The sequence below is a fragment of the Calonectris borealis genome, unplaced genomic scaffold (genome assembly GCF_964195595.1).
Source record: "Calonectris borealis unplaced genomic scaffold, bCalBor7.hap1.2 HAP1_SCAFFOLD_223, whole genome shotgun sequence".
Classification (NCBI taxonomy): domain Eukaryota; kingdom Metazoa; phylum Chordata; class Aves; order Procellariiformes; family Procellariidae; genus Calonectris; species Calonectris borealis.
The window spans coordinates 31634-51918 of record NW_027441608.1 but is presented as its reverse complement, the minus strand read 5'-3'; the positions used below and the strand labels follow the sequence as shown (position 1 = coordinate 51918).

The window sequence follows — 20285 nt, the reverse complement described above, 5'->3', positions numbered from 1 at the left end:
TGCTCTCTCTGGCCTCAGAACTTGCAGCTCAAGCTCGCCCTGGTGCAGAGCATCACCGAGGTCAGCTGTGCCATCCAGGCTGTGGGCGACTGCGGCAGCTTTGAGCTGTCGTTAAAGCAGGAGGCGACGTGGACCCTGCTGGTGAGTGCCCGTAGCCGGGGCAGTCGCACAGGGGAGTTTTGGGCTGCGCCATCAGACGGGTTTCCCCAGAGGCACGACGGTCTCGCAGCTTCATGCGAGCTCCTGGAGCTGTCCCCCGCGTGGGTGGGGCCCACGGGTGCTGGTGCTGGGTGGCTGTGGCTGGGGAGCAGGGTGAGGAACCCTGCGGTGCCTTTGGGGATCTGTGGGGGTGACAGGGCAGTGTCTGCCCAGGCCTGGCAGCAGAGCCTGTCCCCGGGGGAGGTGGGAGGCCTGTCCCGTGTCCCTGCCCTCTGCCAACTCTGCGCTTGTCTCTCTGGGACTTGCAGGACTGGATAAAGGGGGAGCCCTGGGACTCCGTGGTGTACGGAGTGTTTCAGGTCCTGGAGGAGTTGAGGTGAGGTCTGTTCCCCGGGCGCTGGGGACTCCCGGTGTGCCCCATCCCAGCTGGTTGGGGCAGCCCCAGTGGCCTCGAGCATGGGGCCGGGAGCTGCTGGGGCTGTGGAGTGGGAGGGTGTTCCCCATTTCGGGTGTCTCCCAAAGGGAAGGGAGCCCCAGGGGTTCCTTAACCTGGGGGTGGGGGGTTGCCGCTGCCTGGGAGGAGGCAGGAATTGCTGGAGCTGAAGGCAGTGCTCGCTGGCATGGGCTGGGGGTGTTGCATTTGGGGCCCTCGATTAGGAGGAACCCAGCTGTGGTTTGAGCCACTCTGGAGAGGGCTAGTAAATGCCCTTTCTGTTTTCTCTTCTTTGTCCTCTGGCCAGCAAGCTGAGGCCACCTCTGAGCAGGGAGGAACATCGCAACCTGCTGGCGGTGTGCTGCCAGAGTGTCTTGTCCTATCCGTCCAAGGAGCGGATGGACAAGGGAAGGAAGACAGTGAGGGCAACTGTGAACATGCAGGTACCCACCGGCAGTGCCTGCCCGCCTCTGGGTCAGGATCCCACCTCGTGCACCCTGGCAGCCCCCATGATGCAGAACCGCATCTCTCCTTTCCTGCTTTCAGCTTCTGCACAGGAGAGGCATGGAAGACCTGGGCCGTCTGATAGCAACGCTTCTGGAGGCAGAGAAGACCTCTGCCTGCTTTGACGACATGGTCCATGTGAGTAGGCATGGGGCAACAGGGAAAGTGTGGCGGGGGCAGAGAATCGAGGCCTTAGCGGGTGAATAGCAGGTGGATACCTTTCCTGAGGGAAAGTGGGGCTTTGGCTGCTCGCTCCGAGTCTGTGCGTCTGGCTGGGGCCAGGGGCTGAGCTGGGGAACAGGAGCACCCAGCCACTGCAGCCTCAGGACAGGCAGAGAAGTGGGCCCTGCCGGAGGGAAAGCCAGGAGCCAGCCCCGAGCTGGGCGAGAGCAGCCTGGGGGAAGGCTGGAGTGGGGAGACGCCGGCAGGGAAGCAACACCTGGCTCAGGGCAGAGGCGGTTGGAGAGAGTGAGGCGGCGGAGGCAGCAGGGCCAGTGCTCGGTAGGGCCGGGGGCCGTGCCGGGAGGGACCAGAGAAGGAGGGAGAGGGAGAGGGATCTCGGGGAGAGAAAGATACCTGTTGCGAGAGAGATGCACCCTGCCTCAGGTCCTGAAGGGCTGGCTCACCTCAGCCGAAGAATGGAAGCAGGAGAGAGCCCTGCGGGTTTGCGCCCATGTGCTGGGAGCTTGCAAAGAGCGATTTGAGCTCATGGTGAGTAGGGACCCGCCGCATGCCCTGGTGCCCCCTTCCCACCATTCATGGCCCCGGAAGGGAGCCCTGCCCAACTGGGTGCTGGGTTTCGGGGCTCCTGGGATTATGGGGCAGCCCTTCTGCCTGCCCCTCTGCCTGGTCGCTGCTCAGGGAGCAGGATGGGCAGTAGAGGCGAGCGGGTGCTGTGGCTGCCTGCGACCCTTTTCCTGCTGCTCTCCCCTGCAGAGAGGACGTCCTTGCAAGCAGTTTGGCTGCCTGGTGGGACTGCTGGGGACTCTGAGCAGCGACCGCCAGGAGGCATGGGTCTGCCTCGACTACCTTCTCCAAATGCAAGGTGAGGAGCGCGGGCGCTTCCCAGCCTTGCTCAGCCTGATCCTCCTTCCCTTCCTGGCCTGGCGCCAGCGGGGTCCCAGGTCCCCGGGAGGGAGGGGGGAGGCAACGTGCTCGGCTGGTTTTGTGCCCCCACCCTGTTAACCCTCTGCCTCCCTGGCCATCTCAGGAAGGATCCCTGGGAGAGGGTCGCTGAGTCCCACCTCCCTGGGGCATGTGTGAGGCTGAGTGGTCAGGGCCATCCCCCACTGCTGTCTGAGAGCAGCGCGTTGTCACCAATGCTGGGGGCTGTTCCACTCCACGTCTGTCCCCCTCCACGTTAGAGAGATAGAGGGTGGTCAGACAACTCGCTTGGATGAGGTCCCTGACATTTCGGAGGGTGCCTTCCCCTCGCTCCCTGCCTTGAGCCTGGAGAGAGGGGCAGCTACCCAGGCAGTCTCCGAACTCATCCCTGCCAGGGAAGACATCTCCTGCTGAGCTCAAGAGAGGAAACCAATCCGCTGCCCAGAGCAAACTGGGCAGGGAGGAGAGATCTGAGCTGCAGGCCCGGAGCGTGCTGCAAAGGGTTGTGTTCAAACCCTCTCCTCTTCAGGCAGCAGGGTCTGCCTGTGCTGAGGAAGTCACGGGGAGGCTTCCTGCCTCCCAGAGATGAGGGTGGCCTGTGCGGGAATAGCGGACGCAGCTGCTGGGAGCAGAGGCTGCTGAAACCCTGAAGCCCCAGCAAACGGTTCAGGAAGGAAGAGGGCTCTTTCCAGCCCGTCATTTGTCAGCCATTTATCGGGCTTGGGAAGTCCTGCTGCACCGAGCTCCGGAGGGCCCTGGCTTTCCCTGTGGCCTTCACTGCCACCACTTGGGTTCTCCTTTACTGGTATCTGGGGCCAGAGGTTGGGTTTCTGTAGACGTGACTCCTCTTTTCTCCTGGTGTTTGTTCCAGACAAGACCGTGAAGGCAGATGAGAGCAGGTGCCTTTGTGAGGAGCTGAACAACCCAGGCACGAAGACTCAGATGGAGACCTGTACCAAAATAGGAAAGGTAACTGGCCCCAAAACAGCAGGGTGGGGCCCAGCTCCTGGGCTCCTGCACGCCTCCCTGCTCCCCTCCAGTCTCTCGCTGTCTCCAGAGCAAGCTGTCCAGGACGGCTGTTGTTAGCAAGTAGCAGGAGGCTTTGAGACAAGGCTGTCGTTTAGGCACGCTGGAGCAGATACCATGGTGTGTGCGTTTGTGCGCGTGTGTGTGTGTGAGTGCTCTTGTCAGAATACAGATTTGGTAGGTGAGCAAACAGCATGGGGGAGGCACTTCCAAATCGCTTAGCTGCATCAGATGTAAACACCACTGCATGCACAGCAGGAGGGACAAGTGATTGCCCCCTCCCTGACTGCCAAACTAACAGTCCCGTCAAGTTTCCTTTCCTTTCTGAATTGCTGGAGCAGAGCTGTGACGCGGTCTCTCCTGTTCCTGACTTCTCTCCAGGCTGTTTGCAAATGCATCCCTCCAGCACAGGCTACGGACTTTCTGACTGCCGTCCTGGACAGCTTGCTGCGTGTCACACCCAGTCGTGCAAGAGCAGTGTGGAAGTGGGTGTTCGTCTTCCTGGTGGAATGCAGAAAGGAAATACTCCAGGAGGTAAAGGAGACCTTTTTTTCCATTTGACTTTGCCTTTTCTCCTGTTGGCTGTTGCACTACACCCTGTGCAGTTGGCATGGGCTCAAGAAACGCCGCCTGTGTGCCGAGCCGAGGGGCTACTGCTGGTCTGAGTCATGCGTTAGCACCTGCTGCCGGCTTCTGCTCCAGCTGGTGACAAGGATATGGGCACTTCTTGTCCAAAGTCTCACATTGGTCCAGGTCCTTCCCATGAATGAGGTGCCAACCTTGCCGTTCCTCCCCTTCCTCCGTGGGTCACTGTCAGTCCTCCCTGCCCTGGGACCCGCTTCGCCCTGCTCTTTCTTCACTGGTCCCCAATTCCCTCTACTCTGAGATTTGCTGGGCACGTGAGGTTTTCCACAGGTTGGATACTTGTTCATTGCTCTCCTTGCTTTCCCCGACTGTGGTGTTACCCAGCCTGCGAGGTGCCCTTCCTTTAGCCACCAGTTGCTGCCCGTTTGTAGCCTGGGAGCCTCTGGCCTCATGCTCTGCCTGCCCTTTCAAGGCTCCTCTTCTCCTCCGCTCGCGCTCTGCTGCGCTCCACTTGGGCTCTAGGGCCACCAGCAGCTCGCTCGGCCCAGACCAACCCCGTGGCTGTCCGCCGCTGGCAGAGGTCGGTCACAGTGATGGCAACCACGGGTGGCAGCCCACAGGATCGCACCCGGCTGAGCTAAAGCTCACCCAGCTGTTAGGCTGCTGCTGTTAGGGCCAGGGCAGGGCGTCCCTGTGCCGTCCCTGCAGAGCCCATGGCCGCTCCGGGCCGCGGGAGCGCCGCATCCGTGGGCCGCGGGGTCACCCCTTGCTGCTTCCCCAGGCGCAGAGCAGGTTGTGGCTGCACCAGGGGCCAGAGGTAGGCAGCCGTGGGAGAAGCTGGGGTCTCCCACGGGCCGAGGGACCTGGCTGCCTCCTTGTCCTTATCGTGGCCACGGCTTGTAGCTTCGAGGGAAGGCCCTCTGTGTGAGGAAGGGGTTGGCGCTTTGGGAAAGGAGGGTAGAGGCAAGGAAAAGTGTCCCCGGAGAAGTGGGTTCCTCTGGAAGGAGTCACGTGCCCTTGCACAGGCCCTGCAAGGCATCTTCAGGGTCTCGAAGAGCGTGTTTGGTCTTGCTCCTGCATCGCTACAGACACGTGGGGAGAGCTGGGTGTGAAAGTGCTGGGTGTGAAAGGTGTCCGTGTTTTCTGTGTGCACACAGGGCGCGCAGCTGCTCATACGGCTGGGCCAGGCACATGCAGGGACTGAGGCTCCGCGTGCGTGTGCGTGCGTGCGTGTGCGTGCGTGCGTTCGTGCACACAATTGCCAAGAGCACACTCGGCTCCAGCCGTGAGCCAGGGTCAGGCAGGGTGGAACCTGCAGGAGGGGTAAAGGATGCACCGAGCCCTTCTTTCTCCTCTTCTTCCATTCAGGTGCCAAAAATCCTGAACACCCTTTGCGCCTACATGCAGCAGAGCACCCACAGGCCCTTCCTGCTCCGTGCGGTGTTTCTCCTTGCCCGCTTTCACCGGGAGCCCGTGATCAGCAGTCTCCTCCAGAAAGGCCTGCTCATGGACAGGTACGTGCACTGCCCACTCCCCCACCACAGTCGAACAGAGACCCCACAGCTTGCTCGTACTGGGGGGTCCAGTTGAGAAGCAGGTCTTTTTCTTCTGCCTGAACAGTCTTGAGCGTTGCAAGACTGCGTGCTCGTGTCCCTGCTGTGCGTGGGGCGTTGTAAGCCCCGCTGCAGATGAGGAGGTTTGAGGGCAGTGCAGGGCTGCGGGGATACGGGCTCGGGGGTGAACGTCTGTTCCCTTGCAGTGACACGGTGGAGCTGTGGAGGAGCCTGGGGAGAAGCATCCTTGGGATTCAGGTCCTGAGGTGCTTAGTGGAGAAACTAAACAGAGCAGGAAACAACCGCCGGGGAACTGACTCCTCCGCTTGTGAGCAGCACAACCGTCAGACTGCTCTGGAGACTCTGACGGTACGTGGAACAGCAGACACGTTTCTGCAGCTTTCATCTGCTTTCTAACCCATGCTTTGTCGCGAGGGAATCGGGTGCCCTTTGCGGATGCCCGTGGAGACTCCCAGGGCGCTGTGCTGGGCCGGCCTCAAGGAGTGTGGGGAGCCAGGACGGTTTTGTGCTCCTGAGCCACAAGGCTGTCGCAGAAGTGACAACTGCAGAGAGTAACCCCCCGCCCCAGGCAGGTGGGGGAACCAGGCGGTGGGAAGCGGCCTTGCCTGAACAGGTGGTTCTTGGTCGTGTTTCTCTGCAGATCACCCGTGCCATCTCGGAGGTGGTGCTTTCCCTGGGGAGCACGGAGGAGCTCAGGCAACTGCTTCCCCACCTCCTTCCCAGCCTCCTGAGGTGGGCCAGTGAAACGCTGGGCGAGGAGAGGCTGCTGTCCCCCACGAGCAGCTGGAGACAACTGTTCCTCGAGGGCTGGGTGCTTGAGGAGAAGCCGTGCAGGTAAGGAGCCGAAGGGCCGGATGGAGGGGCTGGCTTCATTTCCCCTCGCCAAGGCACGTGGCTTTGTGGGGCTGAGGGAGTGCTTCACCTGCCCTGCTTCCTAGACGTGGAAACCGGTCATCATGGTTGGTTTTACTTCTGTTCGTTCCTGGAGAAACTCCAGCTCCCGGGCGGGAAGGTCTTACGCAGCTCGTACTGCGGGCGGCTGTCATCTTGCCTCCTGCATACCCTTGCATGCACAATAGCATTGCACTCCCTCAGTGGACCCCCGCTGGGAGCAGTGGCTCTCGTGGGCACTGGTGTCGTTCTTCGCAAAGTGCTGGTGGGAAGAGGTATTAGGTGTTGCCTTGGTTGCCATCTAGCATGGAGTCAGTCTAGGGGCGTGGGTTTTCTTCTGCTTCAGCGGGTTTGGGGCATGACGAAAACGCCAGTGTTGCTATCTGCAGCCTTGAAGGCTGTGAAGCATCATGTCAGGGGTATTTAGCTCTGCTAAAGATAAGTCTTCCCTAAGGTGCTGCGATTTGAGATTTCTTTGGGTTTGTGGTGGTGTTATTTGGATTTGGTTTGTTTTGTTTGTGTTTGTTTATGTTGTGTTCTGTTTCTTCTGCCAGGATTTTCCTTTCAGCTATAGAGTTGGTGCTAGGGAAATGCGTGGCGCAGAAATGGATGCAGCTGCTCTTGAATCGGGCGGTGTGGGCTCGCCTGGAAGACCCCCTGGCTCACCCTGAGGGGGTGTGTCTGCTGAGCGGGTAAGAGCCGCAGGGATGCATCTGGCTGCCTCCTGTGGAGCTGTGCCCAGGGAAAAGGCTGCTGGGACCCTTCCGGCGTTCCTGGGAAGCCGTCCTGAGCTAAAGAACAGTGTCTGCATCGGAGCAAGGGAATTTTGGAGACCTGGCCTGTGGCCTTCCTGGGTAACCAACTGTGTGTCCCTGACTTGTGTCCCCTGCGCAGCGTCCTGCTCCGTGCTGGGCTCGTCTCCCCCTGCCTGGTGAAGAACCTCTTGCCGTGGCTGGATTCCTGCTCGGTTAAGCTGCGGGTGACGGCTGCAGCTTTCTTTGCTGAGGTAAGGTGGGGGTGGGGAAGGAGGGGTTCGAGGGGTTTTACTGAGATGCTGCCGCTTGGGACGTCTAGCTCACTAGACTCACTAGCGCGAGTGGCAGAGGAGCGAGATTCTGCCATCCAAACGAGCGTCTGTCTTCAAACCCAGCTGGAAAGGGCGGAGCGCGAACTGAAAGCCGTGAAAGAAACGGCAGCAGAAGTCAACAGCTGGAGAAGGAACATGAGGAGACGAAGTTAATGCTCCAGAGGAAAGAGGGGAAGGCGGCTGTTGGCAGAGGGCTCAGGCAGAAGTACACAGGGAGCAGGAAGAAACCCCGCAACTGTGGATTCGTCCCCTCTGACCTTGTTGAAGGACTTTCAGATGAGGGTTGACCTGGTGACACCGGAGTCTCTCCAGAGACAAGTGATTGGCAGCAGGACACAGCTGATGTCTGCCCTGTCTTCCTGGATCTTCTTATTAAATCTTTTGTTAACGATCTCTCTGCGTAGTCTCGCTCTCTCTCCTGGGTGTATGAGAACTGAAAGGACTGGGTGCCAGCTACTGGGGGGCTGGTGTGGGTGGACTGGGTGCCAGCTACTGGGGGGCTGGTGTGGGAGGACTGGGTGCCAGATACTGGGGGGCTGCTGTGGGTGGACTGGGTGCCAGCTACTGGGGGGCTGGTGTGGGTGGACTGGGTGCCAGCTACTGGGGGGCTGGTGTGGGAGGACTGGGTGCCAGCTACTGGGGGGCTGCTGTGGGTGGACTGGGTGCCAGCTACTGGGGGGCTGGTGTGGGTGGACTGGGTGCCAGCTACTGGGGGGCTGGTGTGGGAGGACTGGGTGCCAGTTACTGGGGGGCTGGTGTGGGAGGACTGGGTGCCAGCTACTGGGGGGCTGGTGTGGGAGGACTGGGTGCCAGCTACTGGAGCCAGCCAGCGGGTGTAGGCACCACGCACCCCTGATTTGTGGTGCCAGCTACTGGTGTGGGTCCCAGTGCAGCCAGTGCAGTGACTGGGGGGTCCCAGTGCAGCTAGTGGAGTGAGTGGGGGGTCCCAGTGCAGCTAGTGCAGTGAGTGGGTGGTCCCAGTGCAGCGAGTGGAGTGAGTGGGGGGTCCCAGTGCTGCTAGTGGAGTGAGTGGGGGGTTCTCAGTGCAGCGAGTGGAGTGAGTGGGGGGTCCCAGTGCAGCGAGTGGAGTGAGTGGGGGGTCTCAGTGCAGCGAGTGGAGTGAGTGGGGGGTCCCAGTGCAGAAAGTAGAGTGAGTGGGGGTCCCAGTGCAGCGAGTGCAGTGAGTGGGGGGTCCCAGTACAGCTAATGGAGTGAGTGGGGGGTCCCAGTGCAGCTAGTGGAGTGAGTGGGGGGTCCCAGTGCAGCTAGTGGAGTGAGTGGGGGTCCCAGTGCAGCGAGTGCAGTGAGTGGGGGGTCCCAGTACAGCTAAGGGAGTGAGAGGGGGGTCCCAGTGCAGCTAGTGGAGTGAGTGGGGGGTCCCAGTGCAGCTAGTGGAGTGAGTGGGGGTCCCAGTGCAGCTAGTGGAGTGAGGGGGGGTCCCAGTGCAGCTAGTGGAGTGAGGGGGGGGTCTCAGTGCAGTTGGTGGAGTGAGGGGGGGGTCCCAGTGCAGCGAGTGGAGTGAGTGGGGGGTCCCAGTGCAGCTAGTGGAGTAAGTGGGGGTCCCAGTGCAGCTAGTGGAGTGAGTGGGGGGTCCCAGTGCAGCTAATGGAGTGAGTGGGGGGTCCCAGTGCAGCGAGTGCAGTGAGTGGGGGTCCCAGTGCAGCCAGTGGAGTGAGTGGGGGGTCCCAGTGCAGCGAGTGGAGTGAGTGGGGGTCCCAGTGCAGCGAGTGGAGTGAGTGGGGGGTCCCAGTGCAGCCAGTGGAGTGAGTGAGGGGTCCCAGTGCAGCTAGTGGAGTGAGGGGGGGGTCCCAGTGCAGCGAGTGCAGTGACTGGGGGGTCCCAGTGCAGCTAGTGGAGTGAGTGGGGGGTCCCAGTGCAGCGAGGGCAGTGACTGGGGGGTCCCAGTGCAGCTAGTGGAGTGAGTGGGGGGTCCCAGTGCACCAAGTGCAGTGAGTGGGGGGTCCCAGTGCAGCGAGTGGAGTGAGTGGGGGGTCTCAGTGCAGCGAGTGGAGTCAGTGGGGGGTCCCAGTGCAGAAAGTAGAGTGAGTCGGGGTCCCAGTGCAGCGAGTGCAGTGAGTGGGGGGTCCCAGTACAGCTAATGGAGTGAGTGGGGGGTCCCAGTGCAGCTAGTGGAGTGAGTGGGGGGTCCCAGTGCAGCGAGTGGAGTGAGTGGGCGGTCCCAGTGCAGAAAGTAGAGTGAGTGGGGGTCCCAGTGCAGCCAGTGGAGTGAGTGGGGGGTCCCAGTGCATCTAGTGGAGTTAGGGGGGGGTCCCAGTGCAGCCACTGGACTGAGTGGGGGTCCCAGTGCAGCGAGTGGAGTGAGTGGGGGGTCCCAGTGCAGCGTGTGGAGTGAGTGGGGGGTCCCAGTGCAGCGAGTGGAGTGAGTGGGGGGTCCCAGTGCAGCGAGTGGAGTGAGTGGGGGGTCCCAGTGCAGCTAGGGGAGTGAGTGGGGGGTCCCAGTGCAGCTAGTGGACGGAGTGGGGGGTCCCAGTGCAGCCAGTGGAGTGAGTGGGGGGTCCCAGTGCAGCGTGTGGAGTGAGTGGGGGGTCCCAGTGCAGCTAGTGGAGTGAGTGGGGGGTCCCAGTGCAGCTAGGGGAGTGAGTGGGGGGTCCCAGTGCAGCGTGTGGAGTGAGTGGGGGGTCCCAGTGCAGCCAGTGGAGTGAGTGGGGGCCCCCAGTGCAGCTAGTGGAGTGACTGGGGGGTCCCAGTGCAGCTAGTGGAGTGAGTGGGGGAACCCAGTGCAGTGCGTGGAGTGAGTGGGGGGTCCCAGTGCAGCTAGTGGAGTGAGTGGGGGGTCTCAGTGCAGCGAGTGGAGTGAGTGGGGGGTCCCAGTGCAGCGAGTGGAGTGAGTGGGGGCCCCCAGTGCAGCTAGTGGAGCGAGTGGGGGGTCCCAGTGCAGCGAGTGGAGCGAGTGGGGGGTCCCAGTGCAGCCAGTGGAGTGAGGGGGGGGTCCCAGTGCAGCGCGTGGAGTGAGTGGGGGGTCCCAGTGCAGCTACTGGAGTGAGTGGGGGGTCCCAGTGCAGCGAGTGGAGTGAGTGGGGGCCCCCAGTGCAGCTAGTGGAGTGAGGGGGGGTCCCAGTGCAGCTAGTGGAGTGAGTGGGGGGTCCCAGTGCAGCGAGTGCAGTGAGTGGGGGCCCCCAGTGCAGCGAGTGGAGTGAGGGGGGGTCCCAGTGCAGTGCGTGGAGTGAGTGGGGGGTTCCAGTGCAGAGAGTGGAGTGAGTGGGGGATCCCAGTGCAGTGCGTGGAGTGAGTGGGGGGTCCCAGTGCAGCTAGGGGAGTGAGTGGGGGGTCCCAGTGCAGTGCGTGGAGTGAGTGGGGGGTCCCAGTGCAGCCAGTGCAGTGAGTGGGTGGTCCCAGTGCAGCGCGTGGAGTGAGTGGGGGGTCCCAGTGCAGCTAGTGGAGTGAGTGGGGGGTCTCAGTGCAGCGAGTGGAGTGAGTGGGGGGTCCCAGTGCAGCGAGTGGAGTGAGTGGGGGGTCTCAGTGCAGCGAGTGGAGTGAGTGGGGGGTCCCAGTGCAGCTAATGGAGTGAGTGGGGGGTCTCAGTGCAGCGAGTGGAGTGAGTGGGGGGTCCCAGTGCAGCTAGTGGAGTGAGTGGGGGGTCTCAGTGCAGCGAGTGGAGTGAGTGGGGGGTCCCAGTGCAGCGAGTGGAGTGAGTGGGGGCCCCCAGTGCAGCTAGTGGAGTGAGGGGGGGTCCCAGTGCAGCGAGTGGAGTGAGTGGGGGGTCCCAGTGCAGCTAGTGGAGTGCGTAGGGGGTCCCAGTGCAGCGAGTGGAGTGAGTGGGGGTCCCAGTGCAGCTAATGGAGTGAGCGGGGGGTCCCAGTGCAGGTAGTGGAGTGAGGGGGGGTCCCAGTGCAGCGAGTGGAGTGAGGGGGGGGGTCCCAGTGCAGCGAGTGGAGTGAGTGGGGGGTCCCAGTGCAGCGAGTGCAGTGAGTGGGGGCCCCCAGTGCAGCGAGTGGAGTGAGGGGGGGTCCCAGTGCAGTGCGTTGAGTGAGTGGGGGGTTCCAGTGCAGAGAGTGGAGTGAGTGGGGGATCCCAGTGCAGTGCGTGGAGTGAGTGGGGGGTCCCAGTGCAGCTAGGGGAGTGAGTGGGGGGTCCCAGTGCAGTGCGTGGAGTGAGTGGGGGGTCCCAGTGCAGCCAGTGCAGTGAGTGGGTGGTCCCAGTGCAGCGCGTGGAGTGAGTGGGGGGTCCCAGTGCAGCTAGTGGAGTGAGTGGGGGGTCTCAGTGCAGCGAGTGGAGTGAGTGGGGGGTCCCAGTGCAGCGAGTGGAGTGAGTGGGGGGTCTCAGTGCAGCGAGTGGAGTGAGTGGGGGGTCCCAGTGCAGCTAATGGAGTGAGTGGGGGGTCTCAGTGCAGCGAGTGGAGTGAGTGGGGGGTCCCAGTGCAGCTAGTGGAGTGAGTGGGGGGTCTCAGTGCAGCGAGTGGAGTGAGTGGGGGGTCCCAGTGCAGCGAGTGGAGTGAGTGGGGGCCCCCAGTGCAGCTAGTGGAGTGAGGGGGGGTCCCAGTGCAGCGAGTGGAGTGAGTGGGGGGTCCCAGTGCAGCTAGTGGAGTGCGTAGGGGGTCCCAGTGCAGCGAGTGGAGTGAGTGGGGGTCCCAGTGCAGCTAATGGAGTGAGCGGGGGGTCCCAGTGCAGGTAGTGGAGTGAGGGGGGGTCCCAGTGCAGCGAGTGGAGTGAGGGGGGGGGTCCCAGTGCAGCGAGTGGAGTGAGTGGGTGGTCCCAGTGCAGCTAGTGGAGTGAGTGGCGGGTCCCAGTGCAGAAAGTAGAGTGAGTGGGGGTCCCAGTGCAGCGAGTGCAGTGAGTGGGGGGTCCCAGTACAGCTAATGGAGTGAGTGGGGGGTCCCAGTGCAGCTAGTGGAGTGAGTGGGGGGTCCCAGTGCAGCGAGTGGAGTGAGTGGGCCGTCCCAGTGCAGAAAGTAGAGTGAGTGGGGGTCCCAGTGCAGCGAGTGCAGTGAGTGGGGGGTCCCAGTGCATCTAGTGGAGTTAGGGGGGGGTCCCAGTGCAGCCACTGGACTGAGTGGGGGTCCCAGTGCAGCGAGTGGAGTGAGTGGGGGGTCCCAGTGCAGCGTGTGGAGTGAGTGGGGGGTCCCAGTGCAGCTAGGGGAGTGAGTGGGGGGTCCCAGTGCAGCGAGTGGAGTGAGTGGGGGGTCCCAGTGCAGCTAGGGGAGTGAGTGGGGGGTCCCAGTGCAGCGTGTGGAGTGAGTGGGGGGTCCCAGTGCAGCTAGTGGAGTGAGTGGGGGGTCCCAGTGCAGCTAGGGGAGTGAGTGGGGGGTCCCAGTGCAGCGAGTGGAGTGAGTGGGGGGTCCCAGTGCAGCTAGTGGAGTGAGTGGGGGGTCCCAGTGCAGCTAGGGGAGTGAGTGGGGGGTCCCAGTGCAGCGTGTGGAGTGAGTGGGGGGTCCCAGTGCAGCGTGTGGAGTGAGTGGGGGGTCCCAGTGCAGCGAGTGGAGTGAGTGGGGGCCCCCAGTGCAGCGAGTGGAGCGAGTGGGGGAACCCAGTGCAGTGCGTGGAGTGAGTGGGGGGTCCCAGTGCAGCTAGTGGAGTGAGTGGGGGGTCTCAGTGCAGCGAGTGGAGTGAGTGGGGGGTCCCAGTGCAGCGAGTGGAGTGAGTGGGGGCCCCCAGTGCAGCTAGTGGAGCGAGTGGGGGGTCCCAGTGCAGCGAGTGGAGCGAGTGGGGGGTCCCAGTGCAGCCAGTGGAGTGAGGGGGGGGTCCCAGTGCAGCGCGTGGAGTGAGTGGGGGGTCCCAGTGCAGCTACTGGAGTGAGGGGGGGTCCCAGTGCAGCGAGTGGAGGGAGTGGGGGGTCCCAGTGCAGCGAGTGGAGTGAGTGGGGGGTCCCAGTGCAGCGAGTGGAGCGAGTTGGGGGTCCCAGTGCAGCCAGTGGAGTGAGGGGGGGGTCCCAGTGCAGCGCGTGGAGTGAGGGGGGGTCCCAGTGCAGCGTGTGGGGTGAGTGGGGGGTCCCAGTGCAGCTAGTGGAGTGAGGGGGGGTCCCAGTGCAGCGAGTGCAGTGAGTGGGGGGTCCCAGTGCAGCGAGTGGAGTGAGGGGGGGTCCCAGTGCAGCGAGTGGAGTGAGTGGGGGCCCCCAGTGCAGTGCGTGGAGTGAGTGGGGGGTTCCAGTGCAGAGAGTGGAGTGAGTGGGGGATCCCAGTGCAGTGCGTGGAGTGAGTGGGGGGTCCCAGTGCAGCGTGTGGAGTGAGTGGGGGGTCCCAGTGCAGTGCGTGGAGTGAGTGTGGGATCCCAGTGCAGCTAGTGGAGTGAGTGGGGGGTCCCAGTGCAGCGAGTGGAGTGAGTGGGGGGTCTCAGTGCAGCGAGTGGAGTGAGTGGGGGGTCCCAGTGCAGCGAGTGGAGTGAGTGGGGGGTCTCAGTGCAGCGAGTGGAGTGAGTGGGGGGTCCCAGTGCAGCTAATGGAGTGAGTGGGGGGTCTCAGTGCAGCGAGTGGAGTGAGTGGGGGGTCCCAGTGCAGCTAGTGGAGTGAGTGGGGGGTCTCAGTGCAGCGAGTGGAGTGAGTGGGGGGTCCCAGTGCAGCTAGTGGAGTGAGTGGGGGGTCCCAGTGCAACGAGTGGAGTGAGTGGGGGGTCCCAGTGCAGCGAGTGCAGTGAGTGGGGGGTCTCAGTGCAGCGAGTGGAGTGAGTGGGGGGTCCCAGTGCAGCTAGTGGAGTGAGTGGGGGGTCTCAGTGCAGCGAGTGGAGTCAGTGGGGGGTCCCAGTGCAGAAAGTAGAGTGAGTGGGGGTCCCAGTGCAGCGAGTGCAGTGAGTGGGGGGTCCCAGTACAGCTAATGGAGTGAGTGGGGGGTCCCAGTGCAGCGAGTGGAGTGAGTGGGCGGTCCCAGTGCAGAAAGTAGAGTGAGTGGGGGTCCCAGTGCAGTGAGTGCAGTGAGTGGGGGGTCCCAGTGCATCTAGTGGAGTTAGGGGGGGGTCCCAGTGCAGCCACTGGACTGAGTGGGGGTCCCAGTGCAGCGAGTGGAGTGAGTGGGGGGTCCCAGTGCAGCGTGTGGAGTGAGTGGGGGGTCCCAGTGCAGCGAGTGGAGTGAGTGGGGGGTCCCAGTGCAGCTAGGGGAGTGAGTGGGGGGTCCCAGTGCAGCTAGTGGACGGAGTGGGGGGTCCCAGTGCAGCCAGTGCAGTGAGTGGGTGGTCCCAGTGCAGCGCGTGGAGTGAGTGGGGGGTCCCAGTGCAGCTAGTGGAGTGAGTGGGGGGTCTCAGTGCAGCGAGTGGAGTGAGTGGGGGGTCCCAGTGCAGCGAGTGGAGTGAGTGGGGGGTCCCAGTGCAGCTAATGGAGTGAGTGGGGGGTCTCAGTGCAGCGAGTGGAGTGAGTGGGGGGTCCCAGTGCAGCTAGTGGAGTGAGTGGGGGGTCTCAGTGCAGCGAGTGGAGTGAGTGGGGGGTCCCAGTGCAGCGAGTGGAGTGAGTGGGGGCCCCCAGTGCAGCTAGTGGAGTGAGGGGGGGTCCCAGTGCAGCGAGTGGAGTGAGTGGGGGGTCCCAGTGCAGCTAGTGGAGTGCGTAGGGGGTCCCAGTGCAGCGAGTGGAGTGAGTGGGGGTCCCAGTGCAGCTAATGGAGTGAGCGGGGGGTCCCAGTGCAGGTAGTGGAGTGAGGGGGGGTCCCAGTGCAGCGAGTGGAGTGAGGGGGGGGGTCCCAGTGCAGCGAGTGGAGTGAGTGGGTGGTCCCAGTGCAGCTAGTGGAGTGAGTGGGGGGTCCCAGTGCAGAAAGTAGAGTGAGTGGGGGTCCCAGTGCAGCGAGTGCAGTGAGTGGGGGGTCCCAGTACAGCTAATGGAGTGAGTGGGGGGTCCCAGTGCAGCTAGTGGAGTGAGTGGGGGGTCCCAGTGCAGGTAGTGGAGTGAGTGGGCGGTCCCAGTGCAGAAAGTAGAGTGAGTGGGGGTCCCAGTGCCGCGAGTGCAGTGAGTGGCGGGTCCCAGTGCATCTAGTGGAGTTAGGGGGGGGTCCCAGTGCAGCCACTGGACTGAGTGGGGGTCCCAGTGCAGCGAGTGGAGTGAGTGGGGGGTCCCAGTGCAGCGTGTGGAGTGAGTGGGGGGTCCCAGTGCAGCTAGGGGAGTGAGTGGGGGGTCCCAGTGCAGCGAGTGGAGTGAGTGGGGGGTCCCAGTGCAGCTAGGGGAGTGAGTGGGGGGTCCCAGTGCAGTGTGTGGAGTGAGTGGGGGGTCCCAGTGCAGCTAGTGGAGTGAGTGGGGGGTCCCAGTGCAGCTAGGGGAGTGAGTGGGGGGTCCCAGTGCAGCGTGTGGAGTGAGTGGGGGGTCCCAGTGCAGCCAGTGGAGTGAGTGGGGGCCCCCAGTGCACCGAGTGGAGCGAGTGGGGGAACCCAGTGCAGTGCGTGGAGTGAGTGGGGGGTCCCAGTGCAGCTAGTGGAGTGAGTGGGGGGTCTCAGTGCAGCGAGTGGAGTGAGTGGGGGGTCCCAGTGCAGCGAGTGCAGTGAGTGGGGGCCCCCAGTGCAGCTAGTGGAGCGAGTGGGGGGTCCCAGTGCAGCGAGTGGAGCGAGTGGGGGGTCCCAGTGCAGCCAGTGGAGTGAGGGGGGGGTCCCAGTGCAGCGCGTGGAGTGAGTGGGGGGTCCCAGTGCAGCTACTGGAGTGAGTGGGGGGTCCCAGTGCAGCGAGTGGAGTGAGTGGGGGCCCCCAGTGCAGCTAGTGGAGTGAGGGGCGGTCCCAGTGCAGCGAGTGGAGGGAGTGGGGGGTCCCAGTGCAGCTAGTGGAGTGAGTGGGGGGTCCCAGTGCAGCGAGTGGAGCGAGTTGGGGGTCCCAGTGCAGCCAGTGGAGTGAGGGGGGGGTCCCAGTGCAGCGCGTGGAGTGAGGGGGGGGTCCCAGTGCAGCGTGTGGAGTGAGTGGGGGGTCCCAGTGCAGCTAGTGGAGTGAGGGGGGGTCCCAGTGCAGCGAGTGCAGTGAGTGGGGGGTCCCAGTGCAGCGAGTGGAGTGAGGGGGGGTCCCAGTGCAGCGAGTGGAGTGAGTGGGGGCCCCCAGTGCAGTGCGTGGAGTGAGTGGGGGGTTCCAGTGCAGAGAGTGGAGTGAGTGGGGGATCCCAGTGCAGTGCGTGGAGTGAGTGGGGGGTCCCAGTGCAGCGTGTGGAGTGAGTGGGGGGTCCCAGTGCAGTGCGTGGAGTGAGTGTGGGATCCCAGTGCAGCTAGTGGAGTGAGTGGGGGGTCCCAGTGCAGCGAGTGGAGTGAGTGGGGGGTCTCAGTGCAGCGAGTGGAGTGAGTGGGGGGTCCCAGTGCAGCGAGTGGAGTGAGTGGGGGGTCTCAGTGCAGCGAGTGGAGTGAGTGGGGGGTCCCAGTGCAGCTAATGGAGTGAGTGGGGGGTCTCAGTGCAGCGAGTGGAGTGAGTGGGGGGTCCCAGTGCAGCTAGTGGAGTGAGTGGGGGGTCTCAGTGCAGCGAGTGGAGTGAGTGGGGGGTCCCAGTGCAGCTAGTGGAGTGAGTGGGGGGTCCCAGTGCAGCGAGTGGAGTGAGTGGGGGGTCCCAGTGCAGCTAGTGGAGTGAGTGGGGGGTCCCAGTGCAGCGAGTGGAGTGAGTGGGGGGTCCCAGTGCAGCTAGTGGAGTGAGTGGGGGGTCCCAGTGCAGCTAGTGGAGCGAGTGGGGGGTCCCAGTGCAGCGAGTGGAGCGAGTGGGGGGTCCCAGTGCAGCCAGTGGAGTGAGGGGGGGGTCCCAGTGCAGCGTGTGGAGTGAGTGGGGGGTCCCAGTGCAGCTAGTGGAGTGAGTGGGGGATCCCAGTGCAGCTAGTGGAGTAAGGGGGGGATCCCAGTGCAGCTAGTGGAGTGAGGGGGGGGTCCCAGTGCAGCTAGTGGAGTGAGTGGGGGGTCCCAGTGCAGCGAGTGGAGTGCGTAGGGGGTCCCAGTGCAGCGAGTGGAGTGAGTGGGGGGTCCCAGTGCAGGTAGTGGAGTGAGGGGGGGTCCCAGTGCAGCGAGTGGAGTGAGTGGGGGTCCCAGTGCAGCTAATGGAGTGAGTGGGGGGTCCCAGTGCAGGTAGTGGAGTGAGGGGGGGTCCCAGTGCAGTGCGTGGAGTGAGGGGGGGGGTCCCAGTGCAGGTAGTGGAGTGAGTAGGGGTCCCAGTGCAGCGAGTGGAGTGAGCGGGGGGTCCCAGTGCAGGTAGTGGAGTGAGGGGGGGTCCCAGTGCAGCGAGTGGAGTGAGGGGGGGGGTCCCACTGCAGCGAGTGGAGTGAGTGGGGGGTCTCAGTGCAGCTAGTGGAGTGAGTAGGGGTCCCAGTGCAGCTAGTGGAGTGAGTGGGGGGTCCCAGTAAAGCTAGTGGAGTGAGTTGGGGTCCCAGTGCAGCTAGTGGAGTGAGTGGGGGTCCCAGTGCAGCGAGTGGAGTGAGTGGGGGGTCCCAGTGCAAGTACTGGAGTGAGTGGGGGGTCCCAGTGCAGCTAGTGGAGTGAGTGGGGGGTCCCAGTAAAGCTAGTGGAGTGAGTGGGGGTCCCAGTGCAGCCAGTGGAGTGAGTGGGGGGTCCCAGTGCAGCGAGTGGAGTGAGTGGGGGGTCCCAGTGCAAGTACTGGAGTGAGTGGGGGGTCCCAGTGCAGCGAGTGCAGTGAGTGGGGGTCCCAGTGCAGCTAGTGGAGTGAGTGGGGGGTCCCAGTGCAGCTAGGGGAGTGAGTGGGGGGTCCCAGTGCAGCGAGTGGAGTGAGTGGGGGGTCCCAGTGCAGGTAGTGGAGTGAGTGGGGGGTCCCAGTGCAGTGCGTGGAGTGAGTGGGGGGTCTCAGTGCAGCACGTGGAGTGAGTGGGGGGTCCCAGTGCAGCGAGTGGAGTAAGTGGGGGGTCCCAGTGCAGCCAGTGCAGTGAGTGGGGGTCCGAGTGCAGCCAGTGGAGTTAGTGGGGGGTCCCAGTGCAGCGAGTGGAGTGACTGGGGGTCCCAGTGCAGCTAGTGGAGTGAATGGGGGGTCCCAGTGCAGCGAGTGGAGTGAGTGGGGGGTCCCAGTGCAGCGAGTGGAGTGAGTGGGGGGTCCCAGTGCAGCGAGTGGAGTGAGTGGGGGGTCCCACTGCAGTTAGTGGAGTGAGGGGGGGGTCCCAGTGCAGCTACTGGAGTGAGTGGGGTTTCCCAGTGCAGTTAGTGGAGTGAGTGGGGGGTCCCAGTGCAGCTAGTGGAGTGAGTGGGGGGTCCCAGTGCAGCGCGTGGAGTGAGTGGGGGATCCCAGTGCAGCTAGTGGTGTGAGTGCGGGTCCCAGTGCAGCTAGTGGAGTGAGGGGGGGGTCCCAGTGCAGCTAGTGGAGTGAGTGGGGTTTCCCAGTGCAGTTAGTGGAGTGAGTGGGGGGTCCCAGTGCAGTTAGTGGAGTGAGGGGGGGGTCCCAGTGCAGCTACTGGAGTGAGTGGGGTTTCCCAGTGCAGTTAGTGGAGTGAGTGGGGGGTCCCAGTGCAGCGCGTGGAGTGAGTGGGGGATCCCAGTGCAGCTAGTGGAGTGAGTGGGGGGTCCCAGTGCAGGTAGTGCAGTGAGTGGGGGTCCCAGTGCAGCTAGTGGAGTGAGTGGGGGGTCCCAGTGCAGCGAGTGGAGTGAGTAGGGGGTCCCAGTGCAGCGAGTGGAGCGAGTGGGGGGTCCCAGTGCAGCGAGTGGAGCGAGTGGGGGGTCCCAGTGCAGGTAGTGCAGTGAGTGGGGGGTCTCAGTGCAGCGAGTGGAGTGAGTGGGGGGTCCCAGTGCAGCTAGTGGAGTGAGTGGCGGGTCCCAGTGCAGCGAGTGGAGCGAGTGGGAGGTCCCAGTGCAGCTAGTGGAGTGAGTGGGGGGTCCCAGTACAGCTAGTGGAGTGAGTGGGGGTCCCAGTGCAGCGAGTGGAGTGAGTGGGGGGTCCCAGTGCAGCGAGTGGAGTGAGTGGGGGGTCTCAGTGCAGCTAGTGGAGCGAGTGGGGGGTCCCAGTGCAAGTACTGGAGTGAGTGGGGGTCCCAGTGCAGCGAGTGGAGTGAGGGGGGGGGTCCCACTGCAGCAAGTGGAGTGAGTGGGGGGTCTCAGTGCAGCTAGTGGAGTGAGTAGGGGTCCCAGTGCAGCTAGTGGAGTGAGTGGGGGGTCCCAGTAAAGCTAGTGGAGTGAGTGGGGGTCCCAGTGCAGCTAGTGGAGTGAGTGGGGGTCCCAGTGCAGCGAGTGGAGTGAGTGGGGGGTCCCAGTGCAAGTACTGGAGTGAGTGGGGGGTCCCAGTGCAGCTAGTGGAGTGAGTGGGGGGTCCCAGTAAAGCTAGTGGAGTGAGTGGGGGTCCCAGTGCAGCCAGTGGAGTGAGTGGGGGGTCCCAGTGCAGCGAGTGGAGTGAGTGGGGGGTCCCAGTGCAAGTACTGGAGTGAGTGGGGGGTCCCAGTGCAGCTAGTGGAGTGAGTGGGGGGTCCCAGTGCAGCTAGTGGAGTGAATGGGGGGTCCCAGTGCAGCGAGTGGAGTGAGTGACGGGTCCCAGTGCAGCGAGTGGAGTGAGTGGGGGGTCCCAGTGCAGGTAGTGGAGTGAGTGGGGGGTCCCAGTGCAGTGCGTGGAGTGAGTGGGGGGTCTCAGTGCAGCACGTGGAGTGAGTGGGGGGTCCCAGTGCAGCGAGTGGAGTAAGTGGGGGGTCCCAGTGCAGCCAGTGCAGTGAGTGGGGGTCCGAGTGCAGCCAGTGGAGTTAGTGGGGGGTCCCAGTGCAGCGAGTGGAGTGACTGGGGGTCCCAGTGCAGCTAGTGGAGTGAATGGGGGGTCCCAGTGCAGCGAGTGGAGTGAGTGGGGGGTCCCAGTGCAGCGAGTGGAGTGAGTGGGGGGTCCCACTGCAGTTAGTGGAGTGAGGGGGGGGTCCCAGTGCAGCTACTGGAGTGAGTGGGGTTTCCCAGTGCAGTTAGTGGAGTGAGTGGGGGGTCCCAGTGCAGCTAGTGGAGTGAGTGGGGGGTCCCAGTGCAGCGCGTGGAGTGAGTGGGGGATCCCAGTGCAGCTAGTGGTGTGAGTGCGGGTCCCAGTGCAGCTAGTGGAGTGAGGGGGGGGTCCCAGTGCAGCTAGTGGAGTGAGTGGGGTTTCCC

At 63.7% G+C, this 20285-nt stretch overlaps 1 protein-coding gene across 1 annotated transcript; it reads left to right on the top strand.

Moving 5' to 3' along the window:
- Nucleotides 1–5317: 5317 nt before the first annotated feature.
- On the top strand, nt 5318–7756 carry LOC142077340 (maestro heat-like repeat-containing protein family member 2B). The gene is made up of 6 exons (XM_075139407.1): nt 5318–5325; nt 5571–5733; nt 6026–6219; nt 6831–6968; nt 7171–7282; nt 7427–7756. The coding sequence occupies exons 1-6, from the start codon at nt 5318–5320 to the stop codon at nt 7514–7516; spliced, it is 705 nt and encodes a 234-aa protein (XP_074995508.1). The 3' UTR covers nt 7517–7756.
- Nucleotides 7757–20285: the final 12529 nt, after the last annotated feature.

Excerpts from the sequence above, each read along its gene's own strand:
- LOC142077340 (XM_075139407.1), top strand. Across the intron at positions 5,734-6,025 it reads CTGCTCTGGAGACTCTGACG|ATCACCCGTGCCATCTCGGA; the intron begins GTACGTGGAACA and ends GTTTCTCTGCAG. Across the intron at positions 7,283-7,426 it reads CTGCAGCTTTCTTTGCTGAG|CTGGAAAGGGCGGAGCGCGA; the intron begins GTAAGGTGGGGG and ends CTTCAAACCCAG.